The following is a 12,241-nucleotide window of genomic DNA, read 5'->3' on the forward strand; positions in this document are numbered from 1 at the left end:
ACACACCTGGACACGCTCCGCCCGCCACGCCTCGCGAGACCACCTCTGATCTCCTCCTTCATCTCACCTTCCTCCCATGTGGTCATGCGGGTATTGTTGTCCCCCCCCCCTCCCTCCCTTTACAATGGTCAGTACACGCTGCAGTACTGGTACAGGTACTGGTACAGGCCAGGTACTTGTTGTTATTTTTGTCGTCGTAAGCCGGCCGGCCGGGGCTGGGCAGGCACCAAAGGCACCACGGGCACCCCGCGGGCCGCGCGCGCCGATGTTTGTGTCGTTCGTGTTCTTCTTTGTTTCCTTTGTCACTCTGTCTATACACTGTACACATTATTGTTCATATGTTTGTTTCCTTTGACACACTCTGTAAGAACACTGTGTACACAGTAAAACGTCGCGTTTTATCGTTTTTGTCGCGGCTCGGCGTCCCGACCTCGACTCTGCGAAACTCTCTGCAAACTCAGTTGAAGTACAGTACTTACATGCGACAGTATGCATCAGATCAACAACAACGGGACTTTCAAAAAAATAAAAATAAATGATAAACCCATGTTGGAACTGCACGAATGTTAAATGTTTTGTTTAATTCTGTTTCGTTACCAACGCGCTTTGAGTCTCAAACCAGTCAGCGGCAAAAACGACGCCTTTATTCTTCGCTGATCAGACGCACAATGTTACTTTCAGAAACTGTATTATTTGCACCTTTTAGCAGTTCATCTCGACGGTCACGCTGGCGCTGCTCGTGGCATGTCACGCGCGAGAGGGCCGCGGTCTCTGAGGGCCCCGTCCGCTCAGGAGGGGACCCGGGGGACTTGACGACGACGACGACGGCGACGGCGACGACGATACGCGGTCGGATGTGAAGATGTGCGGCGGCTAGGTGGGCGGGCAGAGCGGTTGATGCTGTCTGGTGTTTCACAGGCCAGCCCTATCCCATCGCATCCTGCCGCTGCCCCGCCCCGCCCCGCCGACTGTGGGGATCACGTTACGCGCGCTTACCCGTGACACGTCCCCGTCACACGGCTCTGCACCGCTCCGCTCCTCGTAAACCCCGGCACCTTATGAAAAACAATGTAAAACCTGAGCGCGCGCGCGCATTGCGGGATTTCTCATACGGGCCCCGCTGCATGGTATAGGTGCGCGGCGGGGCCCCGGCGGGCCCGCAGCTGTATCTCGTTGTTGTTGTGGCTTGGCTGCGCCTGCTGCGCCACGCGGAGGCTGAGCCGGCTGAGCGCGCTGAGCGAGCGTACAGACCAGTACCAGTACGGGCCGGGCAGAGCACACAGCACACACTCTCCGGAGGCCGAGGCTGCGGCCGGGCCGGGCTGGGCAGTGTCTCTGGCCGCCACGCCACGCCACGCCGGGCCGACCGTCACAACACACACTGGTGGTGCTCTGCGTAGCGAGACAGTTAAGCCCTTGACCCTGCTCGCCGGGCCAGCAGCACCAGGCCATCGGAGATGGGAGGCACCGGGTGGGTGTTGGTGGAGGACGAGGAGGAGGAGGAGGTGGTGGAGGAGGAGCAGGAGGAGGGGCACGCGTGCTCAAAGCGACAGGTGGGGGGTTTTAAACCGAACCCGACCGGACGCCCGCCGACTGCGGACTGACCTAGTTGTTTTTCAAAGGTACTCATTACTATCATTTTCTGAAATTCCGGGAGAGGTAAAGCGAAAGGTAAACGCTACGGAAACGGCGGCGGGGCCCTAAGGGCGCGCGGAGGGCGTCTACCTAAATACCACCTTGCTGTGCTTCAGCGGAGAAGAGAGGGGAAAAGGAAAGGGGAGGGGGGGGGGTAGCGAAAAGCGCTGACCAGACGCGCGCAGCAAACATGTGCGTTACCGCTAACGCCGAGCACCACCGGGGCGGGGCGGGGCGGGGACGGGTTGCCGCGGCGGCCAGCGCCGCTTGGCCGCGACTCGCAACGCCCTAAGTTGCAATAGGCCTACCCCCGAAATAGCCGCGGTGGCGCGGCGGGGTGCGCTCAGGCGAAAGGGCCAGGGCGGCGAGCCACAGCAGAGCGTGCAAAGAAGACAACTACTGAAACTTTTATTACTTACTGATAGGAATCCGAAAATAAGAGGTACCTGCTGGGGATGTCTTCTCAATCTGCTTCTGAGCTGGTCATCTTTTTGTCACAGTTCGAACTTGTCCAGCGCCCACAGCAGGCGTCGCCTCTTGAGGCGCCCCCCGCGGGCCTCCATCGAGCGCAAGGGCGTCGGCCCGACTGGTGCCGTCGCATCGTCCTCGAGGCCCTCCCCGGGGTGGGCGGGGAGCTCTGCTCCTTCGGGTGAGGAGGAGCCGCGTCGCTTCAGGCTGCACCCGGAGGGGACCGATGGCACCTGCGGAGCGGAGAGAAAAAGACTAAAGCACCGCTCGGTGGCTGAAAAAAAGACGATGAAATGACCAAAATTTGACCGATACCTTGAACGGTGTCGATCCACTGCTAAGGCACTGCTGGCTGCAACCTACGGACATAAAACCGGGCAAATTAATTGACAGGAAACTACAGCAATGTTTTCTGGTAGTGTGTTTTGTTCATTTTCTTTGACTAAACATACCCACTTCATACGAGTCCATCAAAAGCTTGAGGCCCGCGCCGCCAGCTGCTCGGCTGCCAGCGGGGACACCATTCGGCACCTCGCCGTCGGCCTCCGGCAAGGGCAGCGCTGGGATCGGGCCGATGAGGTTGAGTGCCTCTTCGGGGACCTGGTCAGCATGGTCGTCCGAGAGACGGGTTAGCTGGTCGTGGGCACAGTTCGGGACGTGCTGGTCATCTGACTGCGGAACGGCTGCCGCTGCCCGTTCTGCCTCACTCAATGTCTCGGCCCCGCCGCCTTCCTCGTCGTCGTCCTCGACGATGACCAGCACGCCCGGCGACCTGTCGTCGTCCGGCTCCGACAGCGGGCTGTAGGAGATGGACCCGTCGTCCGAGGAAGACACCGCGGCGTTCTGCACTCCAGGGCTGGGTTTCAACACGACGGGCACCTCCTTGTCCGCGACGGAGACGGGTGCCACACCACTCGCACCGGCCTGGTTAAAAGAGACGGAGGTCCTAACGGACGCGGACGTTTCCGAGCAGTCCGGGGAGGCGAGCAGCGGCTTGAGGTTGCTGCGGAAGGGTGGAATGAAAGTGTACGGGTGTCTGGTGGCGACCCTCGGGCGCGGGGCCGTCGAGGGAGGGCTGCACGTCAGGGAGATGATCGGCGCAGAGGACGTCCGGGTGACTTCGGATTCCGGCGGTAAAGCGATTGACGCCAAGGAAGACGGTGCGATGCCCGCAGCCGGTGCGGGCGGCAGCGGGGCCGTCAGCTGCAACCCCGTGTCTGCGGGCTGCACCGTCGAGTCTGTTGGGTACACTTCCTGGTCTGTTGGTGGCTGTGTTATCGAGTTGGCTTGTTCAGTCGTCGATTGTTCAATTAAATCTCCCGTGTCGTCCGTATTCTCCACGGCGCTCGAGCCTACGACAGGAGGCTGCACCGTCGGACAGTGCCGCACCTGCTCTACATCTGAATCGGGGTCTTCTGCTGCTACTAAAGCTGGTGGTTCTGCTACTGGTCGATCAGGCGAACTGACCAACGAGACCACGGTTGGGTTTGGTCCTTCACTCGGTACAACTACCTGTCGGTCAGATACCTCGACCTTTGAGTTGTGCGCGAGGTTCAGGTCTCCATTCGGTGCGGTGCTCTGTCCCGCGTTCTGCGCCTGGCTCCCGGCTGCGGGACTATTTGGGCCCGGCGGGGGAGGAACCTCTTCAATCAGCTCAACGACGCCAACGACCGGCGCTGCAGTGATTGCCGGAGGAATCCCGTCCGGTTCGGAGTGCGGCGCGGCGACCGAATCCGTCGTTTCTAGACGCTCCTCGCAGGTTGCAGGCGGTGGTAGCGGGGACTGCTCGGGTGGGCAGACGTCCTCCTCTACCGACATCTCATCTGGAGGATCTGGAGGAAGGGCGGTGGCAGACTCGTGGGCGCCGTCGGGAGATGGGGCCTGCTCAACGAGCGCAGCTGTCCCGCCGGACACGGGGCTGCCGTTCGCGGTGGTCGCCTGCGTCATGTCGAACGTGAACGAGAAATCGAACGACTCGCCGTCCAGAGAGCCAAACAAGTCCGAGCCGGGAGACGAGAGAGGCTCTGACAACGGCGGGATACTGGAGCGCTCGTCGAAAGGCTGCTGTCCTGAGGGAGTAGCCCCTGGAGGCTGTTCCACCGGGAGCGCAGCCTCTGGAGGCTCTTCCGCAAGCTGGTGCTCCGGGACAGCAGTAGCGCAAGTCTTTTCTTGACGTTTATGCTCCGTGAGCGAGTCATCTTCAGGCTTTTCCGAAGGATGCTGGTCCGGAAGAGGAGAAGCGGAATTATTGTCCAGGTGGTTTTGCTCCGCGATCGCGCTACTTTGAGGCTTTTCCAAAGTGTGCTGGTCCGGGAGAGCAGTCGCTGGAGGCTGGTCCATAACGGGCTGCTGCTTCGGATGAGCATCAGAAGGAGTATTTTCCGTGGTTTTTCGCTCCGGCAGAGAGCCATCTTCCGGCTTTTCCAAAGGATGCTGGTCTGGGAGAGCAGTCAGTGGAGGCTGCTCCACAGGCTGCTCTATCAGGGCAGGTGTAGGCGCAGGTTCCTGCACATGTGAAATACCAGGATCGTTTGACTGGCGTTCTTGACACGCCTCCTTTTGTTGCTGCTGTTCTTGCAGTTTTCGGAAGAATTGTCGTGTGTGTTCACGGCCTGTGTCTCCGCAATCCGATTGTTTTTGAGGTGGTTGGGGTGCGGGCCGGGCCGGCGCTGCGGTAGCCGTTACAGGGGGAGGCGCCATCTGAGGAGGGAGAGACCAACGCATCTTGGAGGCCGGTAGCTTGGCCAGGTACTTCAGGAGGGCCGGGGGAGCATTGGTCGGAGCACTTGGACACGTTCGCACAGGAGGATCGCACACACCTGTGTTGGCAGCCGTGAGTTTGACATCTACGAGTGCAGGAACTGACGGCGGCAGTGTTGCATTTGGTGTTTTGAATGTCGTTTTCTTTAAATTTAGCCGTTTTGAAGGAGAGCTGGGCTTGTCCATCCTCTTCACTGGCTGATCCTTTGGAACAGGAGTAGGGGGTGAGAAGGGGTAACTCATGGAGGATGATTGAGACAGACTGTCCGATTGAGGTCCTGGAACCTGCACAGCTCCCTTGGATGCATCTTGTTCTGCAACTCGCTCCGGTTGTACCCGAGACGGATTACGCATAAAGGTATCATCTGATTGCTCACACAGACTGTCCAACTGGGGTCCTGGAACCTGTGCATCTCCCTCGGAAGCATCTTGTTCAGCAACTCGCCCCAATTGAGCCGGTGGCGAATCAAGGATCACTATTGTCGGAGAAGCCGAGAGCGGTGGTCGGGCTGGAGGTGGCTCGTGTGTGAGCTCTGGGAAAAGAGGCACAGGAGCGGGCGAATTCACACGGGCGTTGAACGTGCCAAACACCCTCTTCTTGAAGGTAAACCGACTTGGTGGCTTCGCGGCTGCAGGTGTCTCAGTGCGCGTGGCGTCTTGGCTGGTTAAGACCGTCGATGCGAGAGGAAATGTTGCAGTCGGTTCTGCCTCCAGTGAAGAAGGCGGTGGCTGTGTTGTGGTGCACGCTGAAGTCGTTCTGGAGGGAGAACGTTGAGGTTCTGAGGACGTTTTGGGTGGGGTAGGATGTGGTGCAGGCCCCGTCAGTCCCGTCTTAAAGAGCGAAGGTTTTTCTGAGGAAAACACTGGCGCTGTGCTGGAGGGCGCTGTCCTAGAGGGCGGAGGCTCTGGTTCAGAGAACGTCCTTGAAGACGCTGGTAGTTGCACTGAGACCAACGTCGCCGTTCTGGTGGCTGCTGGAGGCTGAGGTGCACGAGGAAGTGTAACTGACGTCCTGGAAGACGCAGGCAGGAGTAAAGTTGTAGCAGCCGTCCTCCCCGTCGACCTGCTCGCGGCCGACGACAAGGCCGTCGCCTTCGCGGCCACCTGACTCGAGGCCCTCTCCGGCAGCGCGGGATACATCATGTCAGAGTCGAAGAGCTTGCGTCCGCCCCTGCGCCGTGGTGGTGCGGCCGCTGGCGCGACGGGGGGCGGCGGCGGCGAGGGCGGGGCCGCCGGGGCCTCATCGACAGGCTGATAAGGAGGATGAATGTTTTTATGGGTTAGCCGTCGTCGAGTATTATGAGTAGAACCCAGTAATTAAGTACCCATATACCTGCTCGGTGGCCACTGCTCCGCGCTGCCGCCAGGCCATGCTCAGCTGCGGGTACGACGAAGCCGCGGCGGCTGGTGGCGGCGCCCTGGGCCGAGGCCTCTGCTGCTGCTGGACGGCGCGCGCCGTAGAGGCCAGGAGGAGGCTCTGCTGCTGCAGCATCAGCGAGCGGTTCACCTCCATCAGCCTGTTGCGCTCGGCCTCCTGCTCGCGGTGGTGCATCGCCATCCTCTGAACGGGGATCAAAGAAAGGTTTTTAGGGACACTTGCGATGAGAGTTTGCAAAACAAAACCAGGAGAGAGGGACGTCGACTCCCGACTCACCGACTCCAGATACTCGATGTGCCCGCTGCTGGCAGACAGCTGCTCCTGCAGGGACCTGCTCTCTGCCTCCAGGGCGTTGATGCGGTCCGTCAGCTGGGCGTTGCGGTCCTCGAACTGTCGACAAAGTGAAACAAAAACATCCCGACCGATCCTTACAAACTGTACACCTCTTTTCATCGCGAGGGTCGCGGACTTAGTTGTCTGTACCTCGAGCGCGGCCAGGTTCACCTCCTCGGCGCACTCCTCGCGGACGCTCTTGATCTCGTCGCGCAGCGAGGCCAGCTCCTCCTCGTGAGCGAGCCGGGCCTCCTCCTCTGGGACCAAAGAAGAGGTAAGAAGTAAAGATTCTGTCCCAAGATTTCATCCGGAGCAACCACGTACGAACGGAAGTAGGTTTTCGAGGGTTGCATTTCATTACTCGAAGATCAACTTGAAGCCCCATACGCCTTCGCACACACCCCGCCTTACTTCCCGACGACCTCGGCGTAAAGTGTTCAGTCTGTTGCGTGCACCGCCGCCTGACACAGAAACCCTGTAGGGCCCGACCACAACAAGGTCACCATCCTCCTCGTGTGTCTACTACATGTGTCTGGTGTCACCCGCGCGAACTCACGACATCACGTCCAATAATGATGTCCGTTTTGGACAACTTAACGAGCGCGTACCCTTCTTCTTGAACTCGTCGAGCGCGCTCTTCTTCTCCCTCTCCGCCGCCTCGCGCGCCTCCCGCACCTGCTCGCGCGCCGTCTGCTTCTCCAGCTCCAGGGCCCGCTGGGCCTCCTTGGCCGAGCGCTCCAGGGCCGCGCAGCGTGCCGCCGCCATCTGCAAACAGAAGCACGCTCACTCGTGTGCCGGGAGGTGCAGGGGGTGGTGCACTTCTTAGCGGGTGTCCCTAACCGTCACTGACACCGCCGCCGCCGTGCGAGCAAAGGAGCAACCACAAAAAAGAACGGTACTGCACAGCGTCAAGGGTATCCCGAGTCGTATCTCATTATCGTTGTTCAAAAATACTCACGGCGGCCTCGACGCCGGTTCGGTTCCTCAGCTCTTGGATCTCCCCCTTCAGCTTCAGGTTGTCGTCTGCCGACAAAATAAATTAGAGCATCAGTGGCATAACAAGTCGGCAACTGGAGGGTTAGACTTTCACCCCGGCCGGACCATCCCCCATGCCTATACATAATACACGACTTGTCCCTCGACACGAAAGGTCCGGCGCGCCATCTATACCCCGCGGACCTAAACCGCGTGAGCGGTGCGGGGGGCGGGGAACAGACCGACGTGCACGGGGGCGGGGGAAGGGACGGGCGGCCGCCGTGCCGTGGCCTCGCCGCCACGGCGATACTCCGCGCGCTCAGAGTATGGCCGCCAGCGCCCGCGGCCCGCCCACGCCTCCCGCGCGGCGCGCCCCCGGCGGCGGGCTGGCTGGGGGCGCGATGCTGGGGCTGCGGGCGCGGCGGGCAGCGTGCTGGCTCCAGTTCGGCGTCCGTCATCCCCAACAAGAGACGCGGTGGTCGGGCACGGCACGGGCTGTGCAGCACGGATCACCTGAGTGACAGAGATGCAGCAGCCGGACCAGCCGGACCAGGAGGAGCGCGCCCGCAAGTGGGAGAGCCCCGCGCGCTACCCCCACTCCATTTGGACCGATGAACCCGACGGTACGACGCGGGGCTAACCCCTTCCACTTCGCCCTGCCGCCCTCTCCCCTCCCTTTCTCTTTGTCTCGCCCCTCCCCCTCCCTCACCCCACCCCCTCTCTCCCTCGACACTCACTCGCACATCTGTTTTGACGGCAGGTCTGTCGAGGGCGCTGTACGCCCACGAGGACCTAGAGACGGTGGCCCGCTCGGCGCGCGTCGCGCTGCACCTGCAACAGGCCGCCGTCGGCGCGACGCCCTGCCTGTACGCCACGGTGACGACCACGGTGAGTGAGCCGCGATCTGAATCATCTGTGCTGGCGTCAGTTTTTAAGAGGGCCTCCCCATAAAACGTCGTGCCGCGACTGGAACGGCGGGCTCGATGCATGACGAGCCATTGCGGTGCAGATTTGTCGCACGTACCCATGAGTCTGGTCTTCACCCTGTCCAGCAGCGCGTAGTTCTTGGCCAGCGTGACGTAGTCGCTGGCGGCCTTCATGGCCACTTTCTCAGACTGCAGGGCCTGCACGAGGCGATCCTCCAGTTCCTTGTTCCGGGCGCGCTCCCTCGTCAAGTTGGCCACCATCTCCGTGCGCACCTGCAATCACAAAACAGTGGGAAAGGAGGAGGGGGGAGGCAACATTTCACTGTTGAAAAGTGGGAAGGGCGTAAGTCCCACGGACTTTGCGTTGGACTTACGCCCATTTCAATTTTCACCAGTGATTTGTTTCCAGAGTAAGAGGTCTGCCCCGCTCGGTCAGGGACGGCTCCGATAATCAACGCCGGGCTGTGCTGTGCTGTGCAGCACGGCTTTAGTCGGCGAGAGAGAATCTAGACAATGCCGAAAATCCGCGCTCCCCTAACTGCAGTTGTCGCATTCAGGGACACATCCGGGGAGGCAGGCCTCTGGCAGAAGCGCGCTCGAGTTTAGAAAAGTTGTGCCCCTCTGCCAAAGTCGCTGCCGCCGTCCGTCCCATCCACTCCACGCGTCGAATGGGTTGCCTACGGCCCCGGCGCTCCACTTCGACGCGAAGAGCGAGCGAGGAAAAGGCTTCTCTGCTCTCCGAACGATGATGTTATGTTCGCGACTCTAGAAACTGTTTGCTGCCGTCGCATCAAATGCGTTACCTGCTGGAATTTCTCCGCCACGATTTTGATGTGCATGACGTCCTCGCTGAGTGGCTTGTAGGCCAGAGGGTTGCTCTCGTTCCCCTCCATGGCGGGAGGCACGGGTCGCCGCGACAGCCTGCAACACACGGCGGCAGGGATTTCATCAAGAGACAAGTAATTTCTCGTCGACAAGCGTCGTTTATTCTGTGAAAATCTAACTCAATTTAAGCTCGACACTCTTTTAAAATTGCATTTTCCGTGCCGGAGCAGTGCAGAGGGTTGGGACGACGTGAGATGAGAGGGTGCGGGCAGACACCACAGGCACAGGGCACTCCGAACAGAGTTGCACCATAGAAACTTTGTTCAACCCGACGTTCCTCTTTCTTTCCATGGAGGCCGTCCCGATTCAAACAAACTCGCATCCGTAGGCTCCCTCACTTCAGTATACAGTATGCAGATCCATCAGGTGAATCGTATTATCCTCCACCCCCACCCCCCGCTCAGCTTCCCGCCGCCTTTAACTCCAACACACTCAGCCCTCGTCCCGATTGCTCGCGCTCGGGTTTTTCCTGCCGATATAAATAGTGGATTCTTACGCCACAGCAGTGCAGCGTCACTGGCGTCACCGGTAGTAGACCTGTACGACCAAACAATTTGTCCAACGCCCCTTAATTATTGTGAATGTGTTATGCTGCACGACATACAGGCGTGCGTGCGTGATTGCCCATCGTCTGACTAGTCTGTGGCGACTTCTGGCGAGTAGGCAACCCGCACACACACCCGCCTGGAGCGGTTCAGCATACCAAAAAACAAATAATAAGGGGACTGGGGACTATATATAGGACACTGCACAAGGATGTGTACCCCTTCCAAGGTAGACAGACAACCCAACTACGAAAGTTTCAGCCACCCGAGACACAGAGAAGAGTATGAGTTGCATCGCACGGGAAAAGGGGGTAGGAGGCGGGAGGGGGGGGCACAGGCGGCACATTACCGCCTGGCTATCAGCGCCAATATCGGACAGAGGGGGGGGGGGGCTCTCACTCTGACTACATGAGGCTAGTGCACGCTGGCCTCATCAAAGCCCCTGTGCAAGCCGTCCGTGGGACGGGGTGGTGAGCAACAGGGCGTCGTTGTGAGTGCTTGTAACTCCTTACGCCCGGTCAGCGGGGAAGTGAGTGAGCGGTTACAGCACGGGGTGAGGCTGGCTGGGAGGTACCCTCGGAGGTACCGCCGCGTACCGCACCGCGCCCGGGGCCCCGCTGGGGTTGGGCGGAGCGGGGCTGCTGTGTGGGGTAGGAACAACGAGGATGGATGGGGGGCAGCGAGAAGGGGCGAGTGAAGGGGAGGGAGAGGGGGGAGGTGGAGGCATCAGACGCATCGGGGTGGAGGGGGGTGAGAGGGGAGGCGGGGCGTGCGAGCGAGCGAGAGCCAGAAAGAGATCAGTGGAGAGAGAGAGAAAGAGGGGGGAGGGGTCAGACAGACTGAGCGCAGAGAGACACGCCGACCATACGATGGAGCGAATGGAGGGAGGTAGAGAAAAGGAAGGGGGGCGGAGGGGCATAGAGCTCGCCGCTTCCCAAGCTGTATTGATTGCCATCATGCAAACTGTCGCCGGAGCGGACCCGCGGGTATACGGCACCAAGGCGTGCCGCCGAGCTGGAGGGCGTCCTGGAGGGTTGTCATGGAGGGCGGGTTTGAAGGGGCGCTGGAGGGTTGTCCTGGAGGGCGTGTTGGAGGATTGTCGACATGGAGGGCGTCCTGGAGGAGTGTCCTGGAGAGCGGGCCGTGGGGTCGTGCTGGAGGGATGAGGTGGAGGGGCATGCGACCCCCTCTGAGCCGGGCTGGAGCGCTATGACAGGCGCCGCCTGACAGATGAACACAACCCGAGCTAAACGGTTTTAATGACTCCTCTCGGAGCACTACAGCGAGCCGGCTTAGTGGCGTGCGAGGGGGTTGATTGTTAAGCGCCCGGTGTTAAGCTCCGTTACGCCCGACGCTTCCGAGTGTGGTTTGATAACAATGCATGTGTAACATGCAGAAGAGGGAGCAACTACACAACTCGGGTTGGGGTTTTGATGCTCTTTTAAATTTCTACGGCAGTGATAGGCACTGCTACGTCGAAAGCAGAACTCTCATTCTGCAATGAGCGGGCACCCCTCCTCACCTCTCCCCAGACCTGGACCCATGCGCCCGCCGAGTCGAGGATAGGCAAACCCGCCCGCACCTGCGTCTTCTCCGAATCACCCGGTACTAAGAAGAGGAACCAAAACGGAAATCAGATTATGGCGATCGCATCGCTGGACGAGAAATTGGCATTACGTCGTTTCTGGCCGTGGTCGCTCACACTCTTCATTTTTCGGACTTGGGCTTTTCAACGTTTCGATCAGTCACTGGAGCTGGCGGTGGGCGGGGCGGGTAGTTCCGGGGCGGCGAAAGGCGGCTCGACAAGAGCCGGGAGTTCTGACCTACATCCCCTGTCCGCGCAGTGCCCGTGGCCGGAAGCCTGAGCCCGTGGCCGGGGTGGGCGCCGCGGGGCGGGGCAGCGGGGGGTTGCTCCACCCTCTTGCTGGGCCCAACGTGCCTATACAGGGCCGGCAGCGGCAGCCCCGAAACGCGCAAAGTCACACCCCAAAAAATACATGGACACGCACTCAGGAGACTTGTTGCAAACCCTCTCCCACCCCACCGCGTCCTGAGCGTACAGTGTCCTCAACCGCGGCAGCCGCCTGATCCACCGAACCTTTGGCAGTACAGAACCAGCAGAGCCCGCCCCTCAAAGCCGTGATGGCGAGGACGAACAAGGACCGCAAAACGGTTCAACGCAGGAATTGGGCTTTGATGACGGGGTGCTGCTGGTTGCCATGGCCGCCCCCTCCATAGCCTCCATACCGTCCCGACCAAACCCACCACCCTCGCTTTGTTTGCACCGCGATAGGGAGTGCGCGGATCTGTACGCGGGTTACACGGGAGGGAGGGAG

The 12,241-nt window shown here is 60.4% G+C and overlaps 1 protein-coding gene across 1 annotated transcript in view; it reads right to left on the reverse strand.

The window, feature by feature from the left end:
• LOC113208230 (proline-rich protein 36-like) overlaps positions 1-12,241 on the reverse strand; it is a 37,706-nt gene that overhangs the window by 12,564 nt on the left and 12,901 nt on the right. Inside the window, exons 2-11 of the mRNA XM_052264067.1 lie at positions 9,279-9,396; positions 8,574-8,748; positions 7,533-7,597; positions 7,183-7,339; positions 6,725-6,831; positions 6,518-6,631; positions 6,197-6,424; positions 2,556-6,114; positions 2,419-2,462; positions 2,082-2,336 (exon numbers count right to left, since the gene is read on the reverse strand). Of these exons, the coding sequence (XP_052120027.1) occupies positions 2,130-2,336; positions 2,419-2,462; positions 2,556-6,114; positions 6,197-6,424; positions 6,518-6,631; positions 6,725-6,831; positions 7,183-7,339; positions 7,533-7,597; positions 8,574-8,748; positions 9,279-9,368 (4,746 nt within the window). The 5' untranslated portion in view covers positions 9,369-9,396 and the 3' untranslated portion in view covers positions 2,082-2,129. The remainder of the gene's footprint in view (positions 1-2,081; positions 2,337-2,418; positions 2,463-2,555; positions 6,115-6,196; positions 6,425-6,517; positions 6,632-6,724; positions 6,832-7,182; positions 7,340-7,532; positions 7,598-8,573; positions 8,749-9,278; positions 9,397-12,241) is intronic.

The sequence above is a fragment of the Frankliniella occidentalis genome, unplaced genomic scaffold (genome assembly GCF_000697945.3).
Source record: "Frankliniella occidentalis isolate FOCC.00 unplaced genomic scaffold, Focc_3.1 Scaffold16, whole genome shotgun sequence".
NCBI lineage: Eukaryota > Metazoa > Arthropoda > Insecta > Thysanoptera > Thripidae > Frankliniella > Frankliniella occidentalis.